Source organism: Vidua chalybeata, chromosome 1 (assembly GCF_026979565.1).
Source record: "Vidua chalybeata isolate OUT-0048 chromosome 1, bVidCha1 merged haplotype, whole genome shotgun sequence".
In the NCBI taxonomy this organism is placed as follows: domain Eukaryota; kingdom Metazoa; phylum Chordata; class Aves; order Passeriformes; family Viduidae; genus Vidua; species Vidua chalybeata.
The window spans coordinates 134126868-134154751 of NC_071530.1; the positions used below are offsets into that span (position 1 = coordinate 134126868).

At 36.4% G+C, this 27884-nt stretch overlaps 1 protein-coding gene across 1 annotated transcript in view; it reads left to right on the forward strand.

The window, feature by feature from the left end:
• Nucleotides 1–27884, forward strand: part of ZFPM2 (zinc finger protein, FOG family member 2) — a 307673-nt gene that overhangs the window by 127119 nt on the left and 152670 nt on the right. The window contains exon 4 of the mRNA XM_053962116.1: nt 19544–19662. Within this exon, the coding sequence (XP_053818091.1) occupies nt 19544–19662 (119 nt within the window). The remainder of the gene's footprint in view (nt 1–19543; nt 19663–27884) is intronic.

The window sequence follows — 27884 nt, forward strand, 5'->3', positions numbered from 1 at the left end:
GTATGCAGTATGTTGATATGCTGAATGCAAGGTCCATGATACTGTTTGGGTAATTACAGTAACACTTAATTTTAGTGTTTTCTTTTACTGCGGAAACCAAGAGAAAGGTCTGAGGAAGTGAGGCTTAAGATGAATGAGAAGGAAGAGGAAAACCAAAAAACCCGTGTGAAAAAGGATTGATGCTTTCTGTAGTGGGAATGAACCTTTTGGTTTATTATGTAAAGGGAAGTTTTGTCCTTGTAATGCTAAGGAGGTTTGATAACCAGAAGTGTGTTAGGTTGATAGAACACAAAACATTAGACAAGGTAAAAAAATAAGGAATCACTGAAGGAAATGGAGACTCACAAAGCTTTTACTTCTACATTGCCTGTGTGCACACACTTGTCCACCCACATGCTCCCAGGGACGAGGAGGGAAAAGGATACTGGATGGGATCCCCAAATAGTTACTCCTTTTTTTTTCCTCCTACACTTTTATTCATATGTAATACAAAATATGAAGCTGAGACAGGGATAAATAGCCCATATAACCCTTCTCCACTTCATACTTCCGGCCCATCTTCTCCCAATTGTCTTTTAAGTAGATAAGCTAATTTACAACTTAATTATTTTCTCTAATTAATATGTGCAGCACAAGAGAACGAAAATCACTTAGTATGGAAAAATTATGGTTTATTTGGATATGTGAATGTGTTACTGTGGGTGAGCAAATTCCATACATTTAACTTCAGTCCATTAGATTGTGAATTCAGAGGAATTTGACTCAGTCCTTTGACCAGTGTTCATTTAGTCAGCCACTGTATTCACTTCTACAAGTTATAAGCCTCAAGCCCAGCACACATCTGCATTTAGTGCCTTTAGCAAAGAGATTTAAAGCCTCAAAAATATCATTATGTACAAGAGGCATGCAGGGTGGGTGAGATAAAATAATTGGTAGCAACATTTCTCCATTGGTGAGCAAAGGCCAACACAGCAGTTTAAACCCCAGAGCCCTTGGGCAAAACCCTAGAAAATGTTCTGTTATTAGCAATGCCTTTTGGTAAATGAATAAATGAACTCCTGAATGGTCTTGGTGTAACTGCTGTGAGTGTAAACATATGTGAAAGGAGAGAAAACAATCATACAAAACCCATGATGACTGGAATTTATTGTCATTTTTTCTTTTAAAATATTTCCACACATTGAATGCTACTTTCTTCCATGGTAGAGTGGATCACAGGAAGTGCATTATTGATTATGTTATTGTAAATAGTTTGCAGGTGAGAGATATTTTGTATTATTACTTGTGCAAAGTCCAACAGTCATGAGATAAAAGGTCAAATGGGAATTTCACTTGATGGAACACATCAGTTACTCTTCAGTTGTGGGCTGCCCGTAGTGCAGCAGAAATGCCAGAAGGAGAGGTATTAGTTAGAAAATTCACAGCAACTGCAGCCTGCATTTCTGGAACTGGACAACGTGAATCAGGTAATAATTTGTCTGTACATCTATGCACAGTGTCAGCATTGTGGGGTTGAATGCAGGTGATGGGCCTTCTTACAGATGGGAATTCATCTTTTTCCCTTCTTCTGTTTCACAGACCTGGTGCAAGAGAAGAGCCAAGCCTTCAAAAGCAGGTGCTGGAGGCTTTCAGGTATGTGATGTCAAATGCCTGAATCACAAGGCAATTGCTGTGACAGGGGCACTTCAAATGTTTGTGCTGTCTCTAAAATTCCCATCACCTTTAACACTGCACTTCATTATAGATGGAGATTTAAAAAAAAAAAATATCTCTTCTACTCCTGAAAACATTTTATGATTCTCTTCTGTAAAAACAAAACAAAACAAAACAAAAAAAAGAGGCGAACAAAGGGACAAGGACAACTATAGGTAGTTATTACCCTCATCTTATACATAGTTTTGTATCATTAAAAGGAGTATGATACAGGAACTGGAAGATTATGACTTCTCTTAGTGTCAAGCAGATAGTGCCAGGAAAGTGAACAGAGACATATACTAAGTCTAATTTATCATTCTGTTTTTCCACCTATGAAGCCTGAAACAGTGAAGTGTTTAGCTTGAAATACTGATCAAATTTGCTGTTTTCTAGAGGATGGCTTTCAGGTTTTGTGGAATGGAGTAAGAATGAAAGAGCTGTTAAGCTGTCAGTAGCTTATAGCTGTTGGCATCCTGAAGTTCTGGAGAAAATGAAAACAATCCAACCACTTTTTTTTTCACAAAAATCACAAGCACTTTCCTCCAGAAAATTTTATTTAAAAAGGTACAATAGTATCCTAATTTGGACAAACATTTTATAGTTATGAAGTAATTTCAGTGATCTGAAAATCAAAATATGCTTTCAAAAATTTTATTTTTGTAACTTTGAAATGTTCTAGTGTAGTGAATTTTTATGTGTGTTTGAAATTGCCATTCATTTCCTCTATGTTTTTTCTCCAGAGTCCACAATTTATCACCCTATCATATTCCAGAGAAAAATCACTACAGAGTTGCACATTCATCATGGCTTTCTGTTTTTTTTAAAGAAGAACATTAACTGTAAAAACTTGCTTTTGCATATTCAAAAATGCCTTTAAAAACGTTTGTGCAAAGAAAGAAGTAACTGCAGAGTCATTTCAGACACTTCAGTTTTCGTGAACATTCTTTAGAAACAGTACAAAATTACACTGAACCCTCATGTTGAACATGCAGGTCCTAGCTGCGGAAACCTGCTGAGGTCAATTAAAATCTTGATATTAATTTTCATAGATTTCAGATTAACCTCATCTTTATTTTGTGGAATTACATGATGATGGATTTATTTTATCCTCAGGCTTACATGCTTCTGTCTTCACACTTATTGTTAAGTCTTCCAATAATGCTGGTTTTAATTTGGCATTCAAGTTCTATTCCTCCGTGTGAGAAATATGTGTATAATACAAATAAAAGCCAGGAAATGGTTGCCTGAAGATGGTGTTCTAAAGAAGAAAATGTTGTCTGAAGAAATGTTCTAAAATGCTGAGTTTTGTTTGATGGAAAAATGTTTTGGTTTGACTCTAAACTATTTAAATAAACATTCTTTATTTAATAAAAAGTGGTTGGTCTGCTAATTTGTAATCTTTTTCTCAAATCATCCATCCATGTTGATCTTTTTTTCTGTTCTGTCCACTATTGATAATCTGGAATATTTCTGGATCTGAACTCTGAATGCCAGACTCTTTTAGGTTCTGTCTCAAAAAAAATACTAACTGGTCTTATCTATGGCACATCATTATACTGCATTAGTTTATCCTTGTAATGCATTGGTATAGTTTTAATATTACATAAAATGTGACTACATTCTAGCGTTGGTGCAGCTGTATCTGTAAAGCTACATGGTCCCAAAAACTTGTGAAACTCATTTTTTTGCATTTCCCCATGAATCCACAGTGTAATGAAATGTATCAGTCTGAGGATAAGTTATGGGTTTGGATTTTTTCAGAATATATCTGGAAGATAGCTCTGAATCAAATGAATAAATCAAGACTGTTTTTAGCCCTCCAATTCTGTGTGCTTAGATGTCTGTGGCTGATGAAGAGCAATGTGCCAGGAACCAGGATTCTCACTGTGCGATCTCCCAGTCTATGCAGTCTGTATCCCTTGAACACGAACAGGAAAATCACAATGAACCAATCACTCTCTTTCAAGGTCTGCCTATACAGGTTGGTATTAAAGTGGCAGGAAAATGTGTGCCAAAAGTACACCATAGGACAGTACTGTCAAACTTGGAGTGAAGAGAGGTATGTGAACAAAGCTCTAGGCAAAAGAGGAACCTTTATGTTAGCCTGTCCAGTTAGAATTCTTCCCATACAGTCAGGAATGTGGACTGGCCAACTGCCTTGGGGGATAATTTAGGCAATTTGGAAGACCTAATTCAAAATGTTTGAAGTAGTGGCACTGAGAATTGTCTGCTACTTGCATTGCAATATTGTTCTATACAATAATCATCTGTTTAATCAGATAACAAACGAAAACATTCACTGCCCGTGTACCTGTGTCCAGAGGAGTTTTTGTAGCCCATTCTTATGTGCATCTTTTCCGTCATTCAGATTGTCATGTTATTTTGTAACCATGGAGAAGCAGGGAGGGATGCCTGTTGGTCGAATTTAGATTTCTCCGGCTGAGTGCAAACCAATTTTTGAGAAAAATGAGAAAACATTTCTTAATGTAAATTGTACTGTCACTCCCTTATATCATCAGTGCAAAATGGATTTCTTTCCAGATCATCTGAACTGTATAATTAGCATATTGTTAAAGCATAGGTCTGGATGTGCAATATTGTATACATTTTCAGTGGCTCAAGAAAAAATGCAATTGCATCAAAGAAACTAATAACTGGTCAAATAATAAAAGTTAATTTTTTTAAACTGAGGCATCTTATAACAACTTTACCATATTTTTCTCTAAAATTACTCTTTGCAATTTTTTTTAATCTATCTGTGTTTTGAGTAGGAATGTTGGACGGGAAATGTAAATAACCATTGCTTCTGAAATGGTATAGCCCTTCTGAATGGGATGACCCATTTTAGGAAGAGGATAGGATTTCAAGTCTATCATCAGTTCCAGAAATATTGTGTATGATTTTGGTACTGTGCTCCCTATTGACTTAACAAACAATCTCTTTACCATAATTTTCTTATATTTCTCATATTTTCCTACTGTTTTGTTTTACAAAGGTAGGGATTAATTTAATGTAAGTTGTCTGGCAGTCATGAAAAAAGCAGTGTGCTTTTCATTGCTATTTTATGATGATTTATATGCTTTAGACTTCAGAATTATCCATATGCTATATTGCCCAGTAACATTTAAAAACACAATATGGTTGCTGAGTTTAATTCATTTATCTTGCCTGGGTATTTGGAGCATGTATAAAATGTAACTTCTCCATCATGTCATAAAAAGTTATGGCACTCCTAGGATCATGAATTCAAGAAACATGACATAATAGACTGGCAAATATGGCCTTGTGTCTTCTGATGATGATCCAAATCCACACACTTATCTTGATCTGCCTATATTGTTAACAGCATGAGTTGTCATACAACTAATTTTTCATTTTAACTGTTCTTTATGTACAGTGCAGTGTAGAATTTACTTTTTATTGCCTTTCAGAAGGAAGTATCATACCTCTCAGTGAAATAATGGTTTTGTCAGACACTGGTATCTTTATTGTGTAGTGCTTTTAAATTCTACACTATTTATACCAAGCTCTCATGGTGTAGGACAGGTGAGATGCGATGCCTCTGTTTCTCCCTGAGAATACTTAAAGCTTTCTAGATACTGAAGTGTGCTGTTGATATGGTAGTTGTGTGGTCTGTGCTGTAGCTTTCAAAGAGAATTATTTTGTTCTTCTAAGTACTCTATGAAAGTGCAAAATGTAAGCAGCCACTAGAAAGAACTGACAAACCTAAAGCTTCTACTTACAGTATTGATTTGCCTGCTTTTTCCTATCATAATTATACTCATTCAAAAGTGCAGACATTGATTTGCTGTTGGGGGTTTTATTTCACTTGTGCATAACAAGGAGGAACAGCAATTTTATTGCATACAGTGCTAACGTTTAGCTGTCAGGAGTTGCTTAAATGGGTGATTGTGAAAGAAGTCAAAGAATGATGCATGATTGTAAAACTCTTTGGATCCAAGAAGGTAAAAACAGATGACACATTTGTCCTGGAATGGCACTGAGGAGTCAGCTACCACTCAAATTGAAATTATTTTAATTGTTATGAATATTTCTAGGAAGATAACAATAAATTAGAAAAGGTGTTCTCTGTGTATTTGGTGGCAAGTAAGAGGGAATAAATTGTTTGCTTTCTCATGTTACCTAGAATATTTTGGAACAAATGAACTCAGCATTTCAAAGGGTTTGTTATTTTGTTGAGTGTATCTAAAAGATATAAAGCAATATATAAATAAATATTTTCTCACCTACCTAAATTTTTTATGGTAATAATTTCAAGAGTGAAAGCATTCAATGTTTGAATTTAGATAAATGCCAAAATCAAATTAAAGCAAAAACCCCAACCATCAATTACTATATTTGAAACCAGTCTTTCTCTCCAGTTATCTTTTCCTGCTAGTCAGAGAGTACAGGGTCTGAGCTTTGTTTAATTGCTCCAAAAAGTGATATGGAGTACATATCAGAAACATAATCAACCCCCACTTGCAAGCCTACTTGCCAGAGACAAAAAAGATGCAGAATATTTGAAAAGGGCATTCCTTTCAGAATGCCAAGGTACGTTAATTTTTTTTGCTGTATGGATAACTGTATCGTGTAGAAGCTGTTGGTTTCTACTGACACATATCCTTTTGTCCTAGATACTATACTCTGTAGATAAATAAATTCCTGTCTATCTGTCTATTTTACATTTTTATACGTATGTCTATATATGCAAACGCAGTTACAGTCCCCACTCTGTATTGCATGCTATTTAAAAAGACAGGTCAATAAAAGGTGGGAGAAAGGAATTATTATTACTTCCAGTGTTACAGAGAGATTATGAGTGATATTGGATGTCGCATAGGAGGTAGGCTTAGATCCAATTTACCAAGCCCAGATCTTTTAAAGATTATAACTAAAATGTTTGCTGCAAGACTGGCCTTCTCTAAAAGTCTGTGCATCTTCTTTATTTGATAGATCCTTGGAACTGGTTTTATGATATGCTTGGGAAAGTACTTGCAAATACTTGAGCTACTTGTTTGTAGCACTTGTTTTAGTGCTGGCTTTTGAATATCTGTCTCTCCTTTAAGAAAGTAATTTCGAGTATTTTTTAATTGCTTGTCAAGAGGAGAAGATAGCATAAGCATATAGAAAGTATCAAAACATATCATGGCACATCATATTTGGCACAGTAGAAGACTTTGTAAGCTGTGTGGGTTTATTTATACATATATTCTCACATATGAATAAGTTAAGGTGCTAATGTTACAACCCAGCCATAAAGATTTTTTTAATATGAAATTATCTTATTGATTTAGAATTCTGACATACTTATAAAGGTTTACAAAAAGTGTGAAAAAATGTAAAACTTGTATGCAAAACATAGTATGCAATTTTCCTCCAGGTACCGTATTATTTCCTCCAATACTTTCATGTTTATTCACTTTAAATCAGTATGAAGTTTATGAACATGGAGTTTTCTTTTATTTCATTGTCACCTTAATGCTTCTGCTGTAACTTGAAAGTTTCTAGTTTCGGCTTAGGCTTGACTGGCAGATGGTCTGCGATCAATAGGGGGAAGACAGAAAGTTATAAATCAGTTGTGTGAGGGAGATCATATGTGCCTTACTGCTTGTGTCTTTTCTGACATTTGCTTCTGGACATTGTTGGAGGCAGTCACTGGGAGCTTAGGTATGACACAGTACTGAGGAGAAATGCTGAGGGCAACAGTGGGAGGGAAATTGGCAGCTGAAATGTCAAGGAAGCAGTAACCAGGGGACAGGAGATGGATAGGAAGCTGGCTTTTATGGAGAGGTCCTGGAATATAAAAAAGAGTGGTCCCAGATCCTGCATGGAAGTTCAAGCTTTTTCAGATGCTGGAAGGCTTGTTTTTTTAAACCACTAAGTGCAACATTGGTTATGTAAAAGTAGGATTTGTTTTAAGCTAATGCATTGTGTATCCTGTTAATCTACTTTGTTAATTGAGATGAAAACATATGGGGAAACAACTTGGTAGAATCAAGCTGTCTTTCTCCAAGATTCCCTTTTCAGCAAATTGTCTGTGCCTATCAAAAAAAGAATTGTTGAGTGGAAAAGTATTTATGTACATCAAAGGAATCATCACAGTTAAAACAGAAATTTTCTCTTTGCATTGATGCATGTGATTTTTTTTTAATGGAGAGGTAGAGAGGAGCCAATATTTTTTGGGGAATTTTTATGCTATTGCACATGATTTCGTAAAGTGCTGATTTTATTATCAGGGGAATAAAGATTCCAAACTGCATTTTTTTCAATATGATAATTTCATACGTACTTATCCTTTTTAACTCTATATATTTAATAATAGGCTATGCTTCTTATATTCTTACAGTAAGTCACCATTGCAGGATAATAAGAAGCTGTTAAAAATTGACATTAATATTTTTAAAACATCATAATATAGGGGCAATTTTAAGGCTTCAATGACAAAATAATTCTGTAGCCCAGATATATTTTGAATTATAATTCTTTAGATCACTGTTGACACTGTTCCATGACTATGTTTTGCCAGAAATAATTTCCTACTTCTTCAAAATAATGAGTTTATTTTAAGTATTGTGTTTTCAGAAACAGTGATTGCAACTGCCAGAGAAAGTTAGGGCCCCTGTCACTAGCCCTAACTTCCTCTGAAACCCTGAATTTCTTATTTAGGCTGAAATTTCTAGTAAGGCCATGGAGTATGTGGACTTGTTCTCAGTCATGGTTTACAGAGGTAAAGTCTAAGCTGTGAAGAGTCAGACTCAAGAGGTCATTCTTCAGGAGAAAGACAGTCTATCTGCATCCTACTACCACAGAACATGTACCAGTGGTGGTTCTTCCTCAGGCTCCCCAGTCACTGCATCTGTCCAAGCAGCAATGGGGTGTTCAAAGCCTGCACTTGTAAAAGGGAGGGTGGTAAGGCAAAGCAATTTGGGATATGCCTTACACACATGATGTCCCTGAGACTTACTCATATGAAGGTCAAGATCATTCCTGTACAGAAGGCTGCCACAAGACCAGTATTCTACTTAAGTCTTATGTAAGCCTTAGAGTAGGATTTAGGCAGTGCACAGGACTGTGCTCAATCTCTGTTCAAGGGTTTATTTCACTCTAAGTTACAAGTCTGCTGTATAAGTGAGCATCACTCTTTATATCAGCTTCAAAGTCTGGGCTATGCTAAGATGTAGGTGCATGTGGGAGCAGTGTGATAGTCCAGGCTGAGGCACTGAAGGGTGCTCTGGTCCATGTCCAAAACCAGCAGTCAGTTCCTGTCTGGCACCGTGTTAAAAAGCAGTGCTGGTCACCGCTGGTACTTGATCACAGAAGATGTAGATAAGCACATAACTCATGAGTGCTGGAGCAGTGCAGAGCCATGTGTCTGTTATGCATGGCCATTCTCAGCAAGTGCAAAAAAATTATTACTTTGAATCTTGATATTGTACATTATAGTTATACTACATTTATCTCTATTTATAATAATGTTGGTTTTCATATAAATTGCATTTATAATGGATGTGACTATATATTGCATGCATGCAGTGGAGCATAGCATTCAATCTCCCTTTGTCCCCGTCTCCCTCTCACTTTCCTAATCTCAACAATAACTAGATCTTTTCGATGGTTACACTAAATACTGATAAATTGGAGTCTTTACTGAAGTTTTTGTCTTTTCTTTGTACTCTCAGAATTTTGTTGGAAACATTGAAAGGAAATAAGAAAATAATTTTAAAGCATCTGCTTCTTTCACAAGACATTTGGGCAGTTTGGCTCACATACTTGTAGCTGGATATTGGTGTCTAAGCAGTGGCTTCATAGCTCTGAGTATGCATATCTGATAGAAAGCAAATAACTTATCTGCTGTTACACAAATGAGAGATGAAAATGGATCCTTCTATCTCTAAGCATAAGTACTGTAAACTGAGAAGACACCGCAGATACAGTCACAGATGATCTCATTGCTTTGCTTTTAGAGTAAAAAAGAATACTTTTCAAAACATTTTTTCTCATGTAATATATTTAATTACATAAATATGAATACATCAGACTTCATACTAAGTTAACTTCAGTAGCTTTTTACATTCACTGGCAACACAGGCTGCTCTGAAATTTTTCATTTTTTCCAAGTAAAAAAGAGATCCAACAATTGGGTAAACATGCAAATGTCTATGATTTATTTTATATAATTATCATACATACTTGTGTAAATAATATGGTAAAAAAAAAAAAAAAAAGTGAGCATCTTCCAGCTAAAAGGATTCCAAAAAGTCCTAGGGAAGGATTGATGTAGGTGATGGTGAAATGTTTGATTTTCTCCCATGCAGAATAGTCTCTATTTCAGAAAAAAAAAAAAAAAAAAAAAAAAAAAAAAAAAAAAAGAAAAAAAAAAAAAAAACAAAAAAACAACAACACTTCAGTCTGAGTTATGTAAACTGTATTTTCATTTGTGCCCATTTTCTATTGTCTTACATACAGTGTATATGAAGCAAAGAAAAAGCAGACAGACTCCAAACTGAAATGTATTTGCATATATCGGGGAGAATCTACACACAAAGAGACACTTATCAGGGGCTACTGTTCCTCTGCTGAGGGAGCATACCCAGGAGTATCCAGAAACAGATGATGATCTTATCAAGAAAACCTCTTCAGTAATATTGTCAGCCTGCTCTTGCCAAGTCTGGCATTTCAGTGTCCTGTGTATTCATGATGGAGAGAAAGGGAGCAAAGCTGTGCAAGCTACAAGTAGCTGGGATGAAGAACCTGCTCAGCCTACTGGGTCTGTGCAGTGTTACAGTATAACTGGGAGTCATGTTGGCCACTATGCACTGTCCACATGAGAATGCAGTTTGCACTATTCCTCTCATAGAGAACTGCAGTTAGGGCTCTTTAGCTACACTGGTTGTCTTTGGGGATTTTTTTTCTGTATTTTTGCAAGTACTTCTACTCCAGGTTTACCACAACATATGGAGGCATTAGTGAACCTCTTGAACTACGCAAAGATGGAAAACTATTGAGACAAACAAAACAAAAAAAAATTATTTTCTTCTTTTATGAGATGTGGAGTTAGAAAACAGAGGGGTAAATTGTCCTTGTAGTTAGTAGACTTTAAAACTAAAGATCTCTTCTTCTTATTTCATTTCAGGATCAGGATTTTGCCATGATGGCTGGGTTTATTTTGCCTCTATCTGTAGACTAGATGCTGATATAAACACAGTATTTGCTCTATTATGTGGAATGTGACTGAAGCAAGTGAACAAACCTTTGGCATTGTTAGCATATCTTGAGTAAATGTATTTTTCTTTCTACTTCTGTCTCTTTTTTTTTTTTTTTCCTTTGGCCATGTTTCTGTAAGTTTGGCGAAGCAGTCCAAATAAAGGAAAAGTCTATAGAGCTGTGTAAAAATCTAAAAAGCTAATCAAATTCTAACAACCATTTCGTTAGGTACTCCCTCCTTTCTGACTTTCAGGGAAAAACAATACTTCTAGTTCACCTTAAACCATAAAAATTATTTTGATGGCATATGTGATGAAAAAAGTATTATTTAGTTTGCCATTTCCATTTCTTTAGTAGATACTCAATTTATTTGCTATTAACATTTATTCAATTAATTGCTTTCCCTTCCAGTTCCCCCCAAATGTAGAATTAGCATTGTCATTTCAAATTGCTGTAGATATTGTTCACCACCATAGGTTTATGTTTTTCTAATGTGGGATATGATCCTGTAACTCCTAAATTCTGTAGATTACAGGAGTGTGAGGTACTGTAAGAAGGTAACTTTTTTCTTTTGTGTTTATTTTATGTAAGTAACTGAATACAAATAGAGTGCTAAAAATCTCAAATGCATCTACAAATAGAGAATTTTTGAAGTGTCAGCCATTTCTTTTGACACTATAGTCTCTGAATACTATGCTTGTGCTGCAAAACATAGTACACATTTGCATCAATGAAGTTAGCTGTGTATTTTAGTTGTAAATCTGAAGCAGTTTGTGCACCCATACCCAAGGTCACATCAACCAGTCAGTGTCATGGGCATAGCTGGAGCCTGGTGTAAACTAGATAACCAATAATGAAACTTTTTCTTAAAAAAGTTTTATGGTGCAAATGGTGATTGTGGCTACTTGGATGTAGAGAATGGGTTTGACCAAATGTCAGGTGAAATCACATCTCTGGGTGCAGTGTAGACACACTTCAGTTTTTCATTTTAGGCAGAATTCAGCTGAGCAATGAGATATTAGAATAAGTATATTTTATTTTGGTGGTTTAGCTTATGAATTAAGCACTATAGGAACACAGATGCTTTGGCTAGAAAATAGTAGTGTTTGCATTCTAATTCTAAATGGGAATTCATGCACTTCTCTTGTATTTCAGATTTGGAGCTAGATGTTTCTTCTCTCACTTTGGCAAGTTTTCTGCATCCAAATTTTCTTGCATATCTTATGATCCTCTTTTTCCAAGTGCTGTCTTTGTGTCCTGATCAGACCCAACTTGAGTCTTCAGATGCTTGTTTCTCTACACTTCCTTTCTCTTGCTTTGTTTCTTAAATTAATTTCTGCCCTCTCTCCCTCCCCCCCATCCTTCTGTGGTCTTCTTTTCTCTGAAAATCTTTGCCTAGGTTTCTCTATCCTCACTTTCACAATATTTGTTCCTTCCCTTTATTGCCTGATGTAGGAGAGCGCTGTTGCAGATAAGGATAGCACCTGCACTCCCTGCCATTTGCAGTACTAGCAGCAGGTAGAAGAGATAAAGAAACTCTGCTTCTGACTTTCAGGGCTCTAAAGAAAGGTAGGGAGCAGCAAGTTTTTTTGTTATAGAAAATGGAGAAGGCTTTTCATTTGTCATCCTTACCTAGAGTGCACAGCTGCCCTGTGGGAGTATTGTCAAGATGCAGCAATGTTAGGCAGCTGAGTTAGGCATGAAGCAGCTTGTGGCAACTTCTCCTGCATGGTCTTTGCTATCAAGACCTGCTTCTAAGCAAAGGCAAAGGAAATCAGTAGGTTAAAGCCATAAGTATCTTTGGTCTATTCTTGTGTCTGCTTCCCTCATGGCTGAGGTTTGGTTAAGTGGGATGTATACAGGAAGGATCAGGGCTGGGGGAAGGAGTTACTGGTGGGTGGCAATAACTTCAGAAAAGAAAAAAGGCCGCTATGCCCAGAAGCCATCCACCACTTCAGTGGCAGCAGAATAGCAACCCTCCCTCCAGGGTGACTCCAATCCAGAGCTGTTTTCTCAGTTTTCAGTCCCGAATCTGTTCCTCCTTCTATCTTTCTTATCCTAACACTGTTCTACCCCATCTTTTAGGAAGCAGAATTAAGTTTTACCTTTGCTTGTGGACAACCTAAATAACCTCTGGCTTTGCCAAGATCCCTGAAAATGCAATTCTTATAGCAAAGCAAATGATAAAATTACTTTCAAAGTTTGACTGTAATTTAGTCCATTATTGCTTGTACTCAGTGTGAATTTCTCTCATATGTATGTGTCTTCCTATTAAGATAACTACAATTTTTGAATCCCCCAGTAGACTTGTAGTACCGCAAATCAGACTGTACCCTGACACCGCCCAGGTCGTCTCGCTCTGGAGTCAGCGCACTGACTGCAGAATGGGTGCGGTGTTGTCCACTGCGAGGATTAGGTAACATGATGTATTGAATCCCTGACAAACACAGTAGTGTGAGGTGCTTTGCCATTTTCAGGGGTTTTAAAATTTAAGGTGGTGAGACGCTGGAACAGGTTGCCCAGAGAGGTGGTAGATGTCCCACCCCTAGAAACATTCAAGGTCAGGTTGAACAGGGCTCTGAATGACCTGATCTAATTGAAGATGACCCTTCTTGGTGGAGGAAGCTAGGACTAGATTACCTTTAAGGGTCCCCTCCAACCCTATTCAAAAATCTAATATATGATTCTATGAATTGTCTGTTACCTAATATTCTTCCACAATAACAAAGGCAAGCATCTAGTCAGTGCTGGAAGAGGATTTGTTCATTCATTCACTCATTCATTAATTCATTCATCATGAAATGCCATAGCACAGCATATTTTGGGTTACTGCCTCAGAGTCACAGTTATTGTTTCTGGATTTTGGACTATTGAATAAGTCCTGTGGAAAGGGAAGGTTACTGTTTTACCATTTCCATTACGTTATCTTTTCCAGTGCAATTACCAGCTAATTCAAAGCTCTTTGTGTTAAGCTAATAGCTTTTGACTCTCTGTTGTCAGCCACTCCTCTTTGTGCACTTTTCATATGGTTTACCAGTTCCCTTACCACTTACCTATGAAGAACATTTATTTTTTCTCTGAGTAGAGGCTCATCATAGACAAATCATTAAATGGAACATCAAAAAGATCCCATCTGTTAGAGTTGCATATGGGTAAGATCACAATTATCGAAAGCCTCTTTTTTTTCCCCTTATGCTTATCCGTACAATAAATGTAGTTGTCAGCAGGATAAGTTCACGCATCGGATAAGGTCACAATTTCATTTAGTGACAACTTCCAACAGCGTGAACTTACAAGGTTCGATTTATTAAAGAGTCAGAAGGGATAAGATCACTGCATGGCCAGCCTGATTTATCAGGGTTTGACTGGAGTACTTGAATAGAGAGTGTCGTATTTCAAGTTTATGTTCAAAACTGTAGTTTAGTGTGTGTTATGTCTCAGAGACTTGAAAATTGAGGGAGGAGAATTTACAGGAAGTATCTCAATAATGCAGTTTATATCTGCCAAACAATTGTGTGAGCACTGAATATTGGAGCTACCTTATTAAGAATCACAGAAGTGGAAATGGGATAGTTCTCCACTATCAGTGAATTGCTATGTGCAGACCTACGCATATTAGTTTGTTATAATGGAAGCAATCACCAGCCAAATATTAATTGCAGATTCTTCCTGTGCATATAGGATGGCAGGCAGATACTGGGTTCTGGGTTGGGCAGCACTTAAGAACTGAGAGTGTTTTTAACTAGCTCACTCTGACTTCAGAGCAGTCCTTGTTTGAAACTACAACATACACAATTTCTCTGCCATGCAGAAATATTCATTAGAGAGCCAGGTGGCTGTGGACTGGAAATATGCAAAGAAGGAGCCATTTGCTTGTGGAAATTGGTAGGGTGTCAAATAACCAGTCTCTAATTGTAGCAGAGGAAGAGCTTACTCATTGTTTTGAACCGACTCCACTTAGAAAGCTATTTTCAATTAAAAAAAAAAAAAAAAAAAAACCACCCAAAAACTACTGCCCAAAGTAGCAACTTGCTTAGAAGTGTTAAATGCATATGAATCTGGATACAGTTATTTCTGAATGTAGTTCTCCTTATGTCCCACAAAAGCTGTTCATCATTTACCTTCAGATATATACTCCTTTGTTTCTTACTCCAGAATGCAGGTAGATGGATTAAACCAGTATTATTTTGTTTCAGAAATACTATATATAGTTGAATTTTTCTGGTAGTCAGACTGTGGTCAAATTATGTTAAGGGCCAAAAGCTCCTGTTGGATTCCTGTGTACTCTATGTTTTGTGAGAGGTTTTTTTAAGTTATCCTGATTGTGCTGTAAAAGAACACAAAGCTAGACTGACCTCTCTATCTTCTGTTTAATGAAAGCCCTGTGTGGTATGCCTGAAACAATATATGCATGTATGGAAAGAATCCTAAATTGAGTCCTTTCATTCTGTGGTTTCCTAACCACCAAGGTGGCCTAATATCTTAAAAGCCATGGGATGTTTTATAGCTGTACTAGTGAGTCATGACTTGAGGCTTCTTTTACAGTGCAGCTATCATAAGTCTTTGAGTAATCACAGACTTTAAAAGTATGCTACATCAACAAGATAAGAGAAACAGCCCACAGCACTAACAGCATTATCTTTTACCAAAATTGATTAGCCCATACTATGTGTCTCAAATATTTTGTATAAACTTACTCAGCAAGCTGGGAATAAATGTGTTCCTGAAGAACAAGCTGGGAAAAAAAACCCAAAAAAACACCAAAGAAACACTTGCTCCATAGCGAGGAAAGGGCAAGTAAATATCACTAAATGAAATGTCTCTTAAGTAATTTTTTTACCTTACTCACAAAAACTAAAAGCAGAGCATCACTTCCTCTCTACTTACATTTCTTAGTGCTGCTTCTGTCATACTTCATGCTGTCCTTTTCAATCGGAGAGCTGACAAGTCTGGGAGAGTAAAACTGCTTCTCTACTTTGCGTGAAAATTATGAGTATGTCACATATTTTATTCCAGGGGTAGGAAGGAGTTCTGTTAAAATTTGCTGTTATGTGAAGGAACTTGTATTCAGTACTGAGATGGTCTGTTGCGATTGCTGATTACTTGAGGCGCCTAACAGTGTTTGGCACAGAATTTTCTGCTTCCTTTGGGTTTGAGCATGGATTAAAGAAGGCTGCAGCAGTTTTTCATCCTTTCTTTTCTTTTCCTCCTCACATGTTGGAATTTCCATGGACAAGTATGTGTGAAGAGTCAGTACCAGCTGAGTCTTTACATTTCTTACTGTGAGTGGTGATACAGCAATGAAGTCTCAGATCCTCTTCCTTCTCCTGATGTAATCTGTGAAGATTCTGAGCAGTTGTGCAGGGGATGGTAGCTGTAGAGAGCACTTCAGATTTACATCTGAACTTCCTCAGGGGCTGAAGAGGAAAATCTTGTCTTGCTGACACATTTTTCAAACCCTTTTAATTAAGAGTCACAGGGTGAGGTTCTCATTTTCCAGCAAACACCCTTGAAGTCACACATTACTTAGGGCCACAGGTATGGCATTTAAACCAGCATCCCTGTGGGAAGTCAGCAGTGAGCAGGGGACAGCTGCAGTTACATCAAGTGGGAGACTGACCCCCTGTATGCTGCAGTTGTGGTACCATTCACCAAATAGGAAATTTCAGAGGAGAAAAACATTGTAAATAAATGCAGAGAAGTTGCAGGCAGTGTTATTTTTTTTTCTCTAAAAAGCAAAGATATTCAAATGAAAAAAAAAAATCTTTGCCAAGTACTAAATTGTAATATGCTACACCTTGTATAAGCATAACCAGATTGTCTCATTTTGCCTAAAAATGCAAGCAGATTGCCCTTCCCAACTCTGATATTCACCCATAGCATTAAAATGGCTGCTAGTCATGGTGACAAGAGAGAAATGTATCTTTTTGGGGGAACTGCAATGAAGAGGAACAGAAAGGTTTTGCAGCAAAACATTTTGTTACCCTGTCTGCAATCTACTCCTCTTTCATGGTGTTCTAAGTGGGTGGGGAAACACAGCAGTTTCAGTACGATTCAGCATGATGTTACCCCATAGGCAGTACATTTCAAAGTATTCATATATATTGAATATTGCCTGAACTACAGCTTGGAACTGTAACAAAAGAGAATAAGAGAGAGAATCCATAGTACCTTATTTAATTATCAACAGAAGAGAAAAATTATATTTGAAAAAAAAAATGTTTGTTCTTATGCCTCAAGTCTGAACTACTTATCTGGTATAAGATTCATGTTATTAATTTTGTTTAAAATATAATGTGTAATGATGTGTACCTTAAAACTTTGGTATCTTTTTGGATATCAGTGGTTGATCTGCCCTAAGTTTGTCGTTCTTAATCCATTAAAAGACAGGCCTGCTTGTAAATCCACAGGTACAGATAAGGAGTCACTGTTTGACTGTGTCTGAACCCTTTTCAAATGAAAAATGTCAGTGGCAGAAAGGGAAGCTGAATTATTTTTTAAAAGGGTTTTCAAAGATTCTCATGATTCCTCTGGTATCAGTTAAATGTGACATGTCCATAGACATGGCTGTTTTTTAGTGTGTAAAAGCAAGCAAATGCTGCAGTTTTCATCTCTATGTAGAGAGAAAATGCTGCAGTAGGGCTAAGTGATAAACATGTTACTTTGCAATTTCTCTCTGCCATAATTAACATGCAAAGAGATTTTTAAAGCTAATACAATTTGTAACAATGTGACTGTGAAAAGGAAAAAATGCTTTTATTGTTGTTTGGGTTCTTTTTTTTTTCTGTTTGGAGACATATATGTCACATGTGTAAATTAGATATAATTAATCCATAAGCTTTCCTGCTCACATACTGCCTCTTAAAATGTCATCACTGTCATGATGAGGACTCAGCCACATACGGAGAAGCTTTTGTAAACCAATACAGCTCTATTTCCTAGATTTGTTCCAGTTTGCAGGAAGGATCTGATGCACAATTTTACGTAGTTTTGTAATCTGCAACACTTAGAGGTGAAATTTAGATTTCTATGCTTGAAAATGGAAGCAAGAGCCAACTCTTCCCTTTGGAAGTTGGTCAAGATTAACCCCTGTGGACAAGTAAAAGCTTTGCAGCCTGACTGCAATGTAAATCCAGGCATCCAGGGGAGTGTTTAGCTGGGGGAAGTCTGGGGAGGCTGCCTGTGAGCCAGGAGGAGTTACTCACTTCCTTCAGCCCAAGGTTCATTTCACAACAACCACCAGTTCTAAATCTGGGACAAATTGACTCCTTGCACAGTTGGACATTGCTTTGTTTGTGAAAAAGCACCATCCTTATTTGGAGTGGAGTTGTTGAGATGTGCTGATGCAAAATACAGGAATCACTGTTGCATCTGTTTGGTGTGGAAAGGGAGCAAGGGCTTTTAGCCGCCACTGAAAACAAATAATGAAAAAATCATGGCTTTAGCGAAGTTGAGGTGAGCTCTGCTGCTCCTGAGAACAACAGATTTTTTGCCTACCTTCAGGAAGGGCAAAGCTTGGAAGTGCAAGAGCATGGAAAAAAGCAGTCAAACATCTAACAGGAAAAGTACAGATCAGCTTGTCCTTGTTCCATTGTATCCCTTTGAAAGTCTGAAACCAGAATTTATTTAGAAAATAGTGCTAGAAATTGTGTACATAAATATAACTGTTGCTGTATTTTTAAATGAAACATTTGCTCATTAAAAGTAGTCTTAGTGAAGAGACTGGTTTCAAAGAAGAGTTGTCCAGACTAGTTTTTTAATCTTGAAATAAAATGAAAAAAATATGGGGTGGAAAAGGTGGTGACTGAATTTTATTTTTCCCTCCATGAGGATGATGAATTGTGTTATTCTTTCTCTTTACTGAAAAATCCAGAAAAGTTAAGGAGAGCTAAAGCAAAAATTTCTCTTCTAAGTGGTTAATTTTGAAGTCTTTGTTTTCAAAAATAAAATGTATTTAAAATAAAAATGTATCATGTACTAAAAATCATTATGCACAAAAAAAATACCATCATACAGCTTTCCTATTACTTTTACTTATTTTGTCTTATAACATTAAGCTAACAATTAAAATTGTTTTTTGTTTAATTCTGAAATGTTACTGCCTGTAAAATCTCAGTTCAAAATCCTTTTTGTAATTGCAGTAAATGCTTTTAGTAGTATCTTGGAGGTATTGTGAATTTTTTATGGCTATATTCTGTTTTTCTCAAATTTTTAGTTGCTGCATGCTCCAAAATGTGATCTTGTGCAGCAAAATGCATCAAGGAGGTTAATGCACCAGGTGTGGCTGCTATTGGACTCTCTCTCTCTTTTCAGCTGTCTTTTCCCCCTTCCTCAGCATTTCTTAAGACCTCTTAAGAAAGCTGTTCTGAATAAAATTGCTTTCAAAATCTAATGTGTGTGAAAAGATGCAAGAAAGGAATGGGACTTTCTGAACCAAATTTGAATATAATTATAAGGGAAAAAGGTTTGTTTTCCTTTTGCAGGATGACAAGATCAGTTGTTTTTCAGACAAGCATAATTAATTCTCATTATATTGGTCCTCAGAACATTGTGCGTATAAAACCAACACAAAGGGAGAGGTGGTTGTTGTCAAGGCATGAGTGAAAGTACTCTCAACACTGCTTGTTTTCTTTGTTTGCAGGAGAGTTGGAGGTGGTCCAGAAAGATGGGGAGCGCAAGATTCAGAGCCGGCAGCAGCTTCCGGTTGGAACAACATGGGGGCCTTTCACTGGGAAGATGGATCTGAATAATAACACCTTGGTATGTAGATGCTCCAGGACGCTTCGCTCTGTTATATTGTGTGTCGTTCTTCAGGGAGCAGCCTGAATTGCTCCTCAGATGGAGCATTTGAAAACAGGCATTGTTAGCTTTAACGGACAGTGGTATTTGGCTGTTTTCCAATTTGCTCATCTATGGCAACCATCCACATGAAGTTATTTGGGGCACAGGTTAATAGTGTTTAACTTGTTCTTTTACTGAAGGGAAATGTCACTTCCTTGTTTGCTGAACCAAGGTGTTGTGTTTCAGTAGTAATATCTGGTTTTTTTCATGGCTTGTTAAATTTTTCATAGTATTAATTGCTGAATACTTAATTTATATTAAAGGAAGGTATCAAAAATAAATAACTAAAAATATTTTTTAAAATTATTAAAAATAATCATTTAAAGATAAAATTAATTAAATTTGCCTTAGTGTAATTGAACATAGCAAAATCTTCCATCAAATTCACATTGTTTTGTGAAAAAAAAGCATCAAAATACACCTGTCATATAATATATTCTCAACTGGGCTCATTTTTTTATTCTGATTGCTGAAAGTATGTGGACCATTTTACTTAAAAGTAATGCTTTGCTGATCTCACTTCAGTGCACTGAAAAATCATGTCATTTCTAGGTCTTCATTTCATCTTTGTGTTGGTTTTAAGTCTGAGCTTCAATATTATTTGTGTATAGTGCAGATTAATTTTCTGAAAATATCAGGAAGGAAATAACTAATATCTGTAGAAAGGTTTAAACAGTCTTGGAACATGCTTTGCCCTGTGGGATACTTCTGAAGAACCATTATCTGCAGCTGGATCACTGTTTGCTGTTACAGACCTTGCATTGAATGTATTTAGCATAAAGACATGTGGGATGGTTTCACAGGAGGGGATTACAGGCATTTTGGGTGCACACATCTGCACTGCAAATGGAGAAACTGAGATTCCCAGTGTTCCCCAGCACTGGGTATTGTCCTGCCCTTGGAGGACCTGAAGAGAGTGAGGAGCACTGAGTTGGTGATGTATCATCTGGGACAGTGTGAGAGAGGGGTTATGTGGACAGGGGAGAAAAAGGGGGAAATTGATTTTCTTCAACTCCTCCCTGGAGAGCCTATGCCTATGTAATGGAGTTCTCTTTCTAAGGGTGACTGGATAGGATGCATGTTACTTTCTGTAAATATGCATATTAAAATTTGAAACATTATTCTGTTATGAGTACATAGTATAGTATAGATATAATGATAGTAGACATTTAAAATATTACTATTTTGTACTCTCTAGCGTAATTTATTCATCAAATGGTGCTAAGAAATGTTACAGAAAGTGGCATAGAAACTTCATCTAAGTTTCCAAGAGTTCAGTATTCCCAATCCAGATCAGATTTCCAAGTCAGGCACCTGAATAAAGAATAGATTTTCAGAAATACTGCAGATTCAAAGCGCCTTATTTGTTAGAAAGGAAAAACTGGAAAATTTAAGCTTGTTTCATTTTCTCCATCCATTTAATTTTTATTTCTTCATCTATTTGATAATTAGCGTGTCATCATTCTCAAATTTTTTTTCATAAAAGGTCATATGTGACAACCACCTGTAATTCAAATAATTTTCAAATAATTTTTCAAATAATCCCAGTTTAATTAATTTCATCACCTTTCGTGTAACAGAAACCTTAGTCTTCTTGTAGCTTAAAATGTGTCCAGAATCCATACTGTAGAGAAATGCTAGTTTGGTTTTGTCCACTTGTACCACTTCACTGTGTATATACAAGCAGATAATGTTTGGGAGGTGATATTGATTGTCCCTTCTCTACAAAATTAATCTTTATCAGATAATCTTATCAGATTTGCAACATGTCAGAAGCCAATCATGCAATCATATTATGTCTCTTTTTTTTTAAATTTTATTTTTATGGAGTTGTAGAACCACCACCCTAGCAGAACCTTGCTTCTTCCTTAATAGCACAGGAATGTTTTAAGGTCTGTTATTTCTTTTTATATTTTGGCAAATAACATTTTTGCTATATCAAAAGCATTTATCTAAGTTAGTTGGGTTTTAATGAACTAGTAATTGAGCAGTGGGCAGAACTCACTTTAAATTTTTTTATTGTAATGGCATAGAACAGCATTCTCAGTATAGTTCACAGAGATGTGTGATGAAAATCTTCAGGACTTTTTCCGCACTAAACTGGAAAGATACTTTATTTATTGTCAAATTAAAAATAATAAGGTCCATTTTTACTATTACTTGAAAGATTTTATTTTTGTTTTGCCTACAAATATAGACACATTTGGAAAACTGAAAAAGTTACTGTAAACAAAATTTTAGTCCTCAGAAATATTGTTTTGTCCCCTGAGCAACTCCATTTCTTGAAAAAGTCAAAACTGAGCTGGGTATCATCTTGAGCAATCTGATTTAACTTCGAAGTTGCATCTGACTTTGAAGTTTGTTCTGCTTTAAGCTAGACTTTGGACTGGATGACCTCCAGAGATCTCTTCAAACCTGAGTTACTTTCTGATTCTAAGTATTCTAAGTATTTTTTTTCTTTTTCCCAAATATCAGATGTTTCCTGTAATCCTACATTTATTACTTTAAAATGCTGTGTGAAGAAATACAAACCTTTTGATGCAATTTTAATTTGCTGTTAAAGCAACAAAACTTCTATATCAGAAGCATCATCTTCTACATGGTTTTCTTTTATCTTTTTTTTTTTTTTTTTTGAGATGATTCTGGGTTTTTTTTTTATGGTTTTTTGACACATTTGATTACTTATCTCACTATTGTACATGTTCTCTGTTGTTCATCAGGGGAGTTGGGATTCTTTACTTAGGTTATTTATATCTGTTTTGGGAAGCTCATTTGGATAGAGCCTCACGTTCCTAGAATTCAATCAAACTTTCACATGAGCAACTGAAAACAGGTTTATTTCTTTTCTGAATGACAACCTCAAACATTACTCTGCTATAAACAGCAAATTTTTGGAGAAGAGTTTTAATGTGGATTTTTTTGTATAGAGAGGAAAGGAAAGAAAAATTCAGGGATCTCCATGTGAGTAAATATCATAATTTTTGCAGCTGCTACCTTTATTAGAAAATAAGTTTGTGTCTGACTACAAGTATCTTACCTGACTGTACTGTTTAGTGTTTGCAATGTGACAGTGCCTCACAGGATTCATCCATGCTATAACAGCCAGAGCTTACTTATTCCCCTTGCACTCTGCACTGAATGCAGCCTGTACATATAATATCCTGTTGAAATGCTTCTTGTTTCCAGCAGTGCTGCATTGCTGAATACAGTCTTGCTGCTGTTGGCTCATGAAATGGAACAAGTTAATTAATTCAACACGGTATTTAATTGAGTCACTGTGCCAGATGTCAATTACATTTTAGATCTTTCTAGTTTCTGTCATTAAATATGTTAGCAGTACACATCTCAGAGTAGTGGAAGATTTGGTACCTTGAACAAAAAATTATTTTAATGCTGTTCACAATTGCAATAGGAATAGCAGGTGTTGATATCATCAACAGTGTTGCAGCACTGTTGGGAAATATGGTAGAGCACGATCCACATCAGGACTGAAGAATACTCAAACTAAAGATAGACTTGAAAGAGCTCAATGGCTAATAAAGTTCTAAATTTTTCTCATCTAGGAGTTTAGCCAATAGTCATGAATTACATACAATTACATTATGAAATAAGGATTATTACAGTTACTGTTGATGAAACAATCTGCATGCAGCCAGCAGAAAATCTTAATACATTGTTTCTAGCAAGTGAGTCTCGGATCTTAAAACTTGTCTAGGCATTTAAGTTTTATTTCAGTTTGACCTTAAGAACTTCTTATATCATTCTTAAATATCTGTAGATACCTTTATAGATACCTCTATTATATTTAAAGCAATAGACCTCCTATTTAGATACTTTTAAATATCTGTTCCTGTAATTTTGCCAAACTACCGGAATTCCTCTGCTCTCAGCTGCATGCATAATTTGTATCTGTCAGCACAAATGGGCATGGAGTTTACTGCCTTCCATTTCCTTCCACTACTTTCACTTTCCATCCACTGTTTGATAATAATTGGGTAGTGCCTAGAAAATTAAATGCATAAGAATATCTTTTCAAGCCTAGAAAATGAACTTCTACATGTTTCCAGATTCTGCTTGAGATTTAACATAATGTCGCTGTTTAGACAAACACACCCATGAAGAGTTTGAACAATACTACTGGCTGTCTACAGCTGGTGAGAATGGAAGACAGCACAATTTGACTGTGAAGGCTCCAAATCTGTGTCTTGCTGCATCACAGAAAATTCAGTAGTTCATGGATACCCACAAATAGATAAAAATATATTTTGATGCATCAGACTCCTAGTTTGTGATTCCTGTCTAACAGGAAAGTGGGTTTGCACAAATGCAAACCTAGTGGTCTAGTATGACCACATGGTCTAGTATGACCACGAAGGTGAAAAGAGCAGAAGACCTCTCTAGACTGGGCATACAGACCACTGAAAGAGGATCTACTTGGGTGTAAGCAGATCTAAATTAGAGGCAATAGCAACCCAGTTAAGAAAAAGCTGTTCACTTGCTTCTTTCAGCTGTAAATATTTTCCCTGTTTGAGGGGACAGCTTGATGGGAATGAGGCCCATGGAAACAAAAGCAGTCCTGGACCACGTAGCCCACGATAGATGTCGAACAGTGGTCTCTCTGGCAGTAGTGTGGAGGCATTCCAAGAGGCCTTTTCCTTTGGCTGCTGCCATCTAGTTTTTGGTGTTAATCTGTGCCCATGGCAGGGTTTTGCAAAGCAAAACAATGATCAGCTGTATTCAGCTCGCCATTCTCATCTCCTCGTTGCAGGGAAGAGCATGCAGGGCAGGCCTGTATGAGCCTGATAAGGAAAAGAGGATTCAATGTGGCTGTGAAGAGAATCCACAGGAGGAGAATGTGCAGGGTTGGGCCAGGCAAGCAGGGACCCTTAAATGGGATCTGGGAGGTTCAACACCAAAGAGACATCTCTGGAAGATAGGCTCATGGAACTGTTTGACTGGGTAGTGTGTAAGGGATGAGAAGCCAAGGTTCAAAATGCAGTAAAGTTACTCACTAATCTGTGAGTAACTCACTCACTAATCTGTGGCTGGTCACTTTGGGTCAGAAACTCATGTCTGTGGTAGACAGTGACTTTTAATCTTCAGAGTTGCAGCATGAGGGTTTTCTGGGGACTTTTGTTGGAGGTGCTGAATGGCTACAGAGAGGCAGTAGTCTGCCCATAGTCAGGGTGTAGCCAGTCGTTAGTTTCTTTTCTCTCTTATTCAAACATGGAAAAGGATAAGGTAGTTTTTATCTTTATCTTTTTGCATTTAATTGCAAATGGAGAATTTGGCTCTTAATAGTACAGAGACATCTTTATATTTAGTTACCAAAAATAATGTACTGAATAATGAACCTTGATTCTCATTTCTATTATATTACTTTTATACCTTTAAATATTTCAAGTGAGTACAAAAACAATTCTTTCTCATTTTTACTACTGTTACTTTCAGTCTCTTCATGTTTTGAACTAGTTTAAGATTACTTCCTTCCATCCCAAACATGAGCAGATGTTATTGTTGCAGCACTTAGGACAGCACGTGATGTCAGCTGACAGCTATGGGCTGATGTGCTGTGCATGTGTTGGGATTGGCTGCTTAGAACCATAGAACCATTAAAGTTGGAAAACACCTCTAATATCATCAAGTCCAACTGTTAATTCAGTAGCACTGTGTTCTCCACTGAATTGTGAACCCCCATGTAATACATTCAAATGTCTTTTGAACACCATGGGGATGATGATCCCACCACTTCTCTGGGAAGCCTGTTCCAATGCCTGCCAAAGTGAAGGAACCTCATATATAGGGTAAACCTCCTCTGGCACAACTTGAGGCCTTTCTACAAACTGAAATATTTAAAAAAATATTGAGATATGCCAAGGTGTCCACATGCCCATCCACAATGATCTTTGAGAACACATTACTTCATCTTTTACCAAGTGTTCTCCCATTTATATAGACATGTCGTTTAGGAGAATGCAATGAGAAAAAAAATTTAAACTTTCATGCACAATTGTACTTTAGATGCTTTTTTTTTTTTTTTAAGAAGTTATTTCTGCTCTTTTATTTACATTTACACATATTTAAACCATGCTAATAATATGACAGCAAGATGTGGTAAGGATCTGAATAAACACCCTGCTTTGGAAAAATCCAAAAGCATTTTTTTCCAACTTGCAGAAGTAGTTTCCAGGTCTCAGATAGGGGATGAAGCAACATGGTACAGTATAGGAGAACCTTACTCCTTCTCTTGTGTCTAAATTCTGTTTGTACACTGGTGTTAGCACTGCATACCATACCATAGCCTTCATTTTAAGTTATTAAATATTTAAAGAACACACAAGTAAGACAGGATTCATTCTTCCTTTTTTTTTTTTTTTCTTCATTTATTATTGGGTTATTCCAGAATATCAACAGGGGATTTTTTGCATAAAATTGTTCTTGTTTTTCAACCTTGTTTCCTTAACTATAGGCCTTTTTTGAGACTACATGTACTGATGGTTCATTTTGAGACCTGTTTATCAAAACAGCAGAACTTAACATTTCTTTAAAACTATCACTGGTCATTTTTAAAGGTTTTTAGCAATAATTCAGTTACTTGGTGCTTTCTGTGAGCATCTCCATAGAGCAGAATTTACCCTAATACTACTGTAATTACGAAGTGCACTTTACCAATCATTCCCATTAAACTAACTCAGTTCCCTGGGAGAAAACTCAATAAACTATCTGTCCTATTTTGGCAAACTTCATTTCAGTAGGGGGTCCTTCTGAGAGTGGGAATGTACCCTGGGACACATTGCCAGGCAGCTGCTGAGAGCAGAGCAAGGGATGGTTCTGCCGAAGAGATGAGGCAAAGTCAGGAGCCTGCAACAGAGAAAAAGGCAGGAAAATTTGGTCTAGAGCCTCCCAGACAGCAGTAGAGGGAGATGCTATCTCCAAGTGATAGGCTCTTGCATTTTAGAATGTGGAGAAAAGAGAGAGAAGAAAAGTTGCTTAATTAGAGAGTTGCTGCAATAAACTTCAGTAGCAACATATTTTGGTGCTTCTATACTACATCGAATCTTAACAGTCTTCTACCTAGTCTAATCTTCTCTGTACCACAGGCTTTAAGACTCAGATGCTTATTTTGCTGTTGTTGATTTTGCTGAATTTATAACACAACTTTAAGAATGGGATGTAGTTTTATTTTAACACTTCACGTAAGAGAAATAATTTATTTATCTCTGTTTTAAGGTCATTCATGTAGCTCACTGCATTACAATACCTGACAGGCATGAGTTCTATACATGTGTTTAAGATGAGCAATTCAGTATTAAATGTTGTCCTCTGAGGAAAATTTTTCAATTCATGCTTTTTATAATGATACTTCTTTTTATTTATGAAACATACATATTATAGACTAGGCAGATATAAAATGCCAGATTTAAATATTCAGCAGTTTTGGAAGTAATTTTCTTCTCACTAGATGTTAACACTATCTTTTTTTATTCTAAAATAAAATTCAGTTTCTAAAATGTTGACACATAGTTTCAGATTCAAAGAACAAGCATGGGAAATTCTAGCTCCATCGTTTTAGTGGCACATAAGGCTATGAAGGTGTTTGTGTTTATGAAGGTATTTGCATTGATAAGACAAGGATTCAGTAGTTGCAATGGGCACTGAAAGACTAGGAGGCTTGTGCTCTCTCTTTGACCATTTAAAAATAAAATGTCCTGGAAGCTCATGGGTATTTTTTTTGCCTACTACACATAAAGCTATGCCTGCCTAAGGATAGTTAGCCTTAGGGTACACTGGTAGTGGAAAAAAGCACTGAGATGCTGTTGCCTGTGGAACTGTGGTAGCACTTTGTTGCACGCAGTATGTTGTCAAGATGTGCTGTCTGGACATACAAATGCATAAGATTATGAAAACATCAACAAATGCTTTCCATAAGACTTGTGGATGCCATAGTAGGCAGTTATTTGAAATAAAAGTGTATTGTGGAGAAAATCCTGGTCTGAAATGTCACATTTTGGTAGTGTCAAAATTTGTTTGTTAATAAAAAGTGCAGACCAAGGTACCATATCGTAGTAACAATAACAATATTTTAAATTATTGGCTATCTTCATTAAATAAATGAATTACATAAAGGAATGGACCTGTGG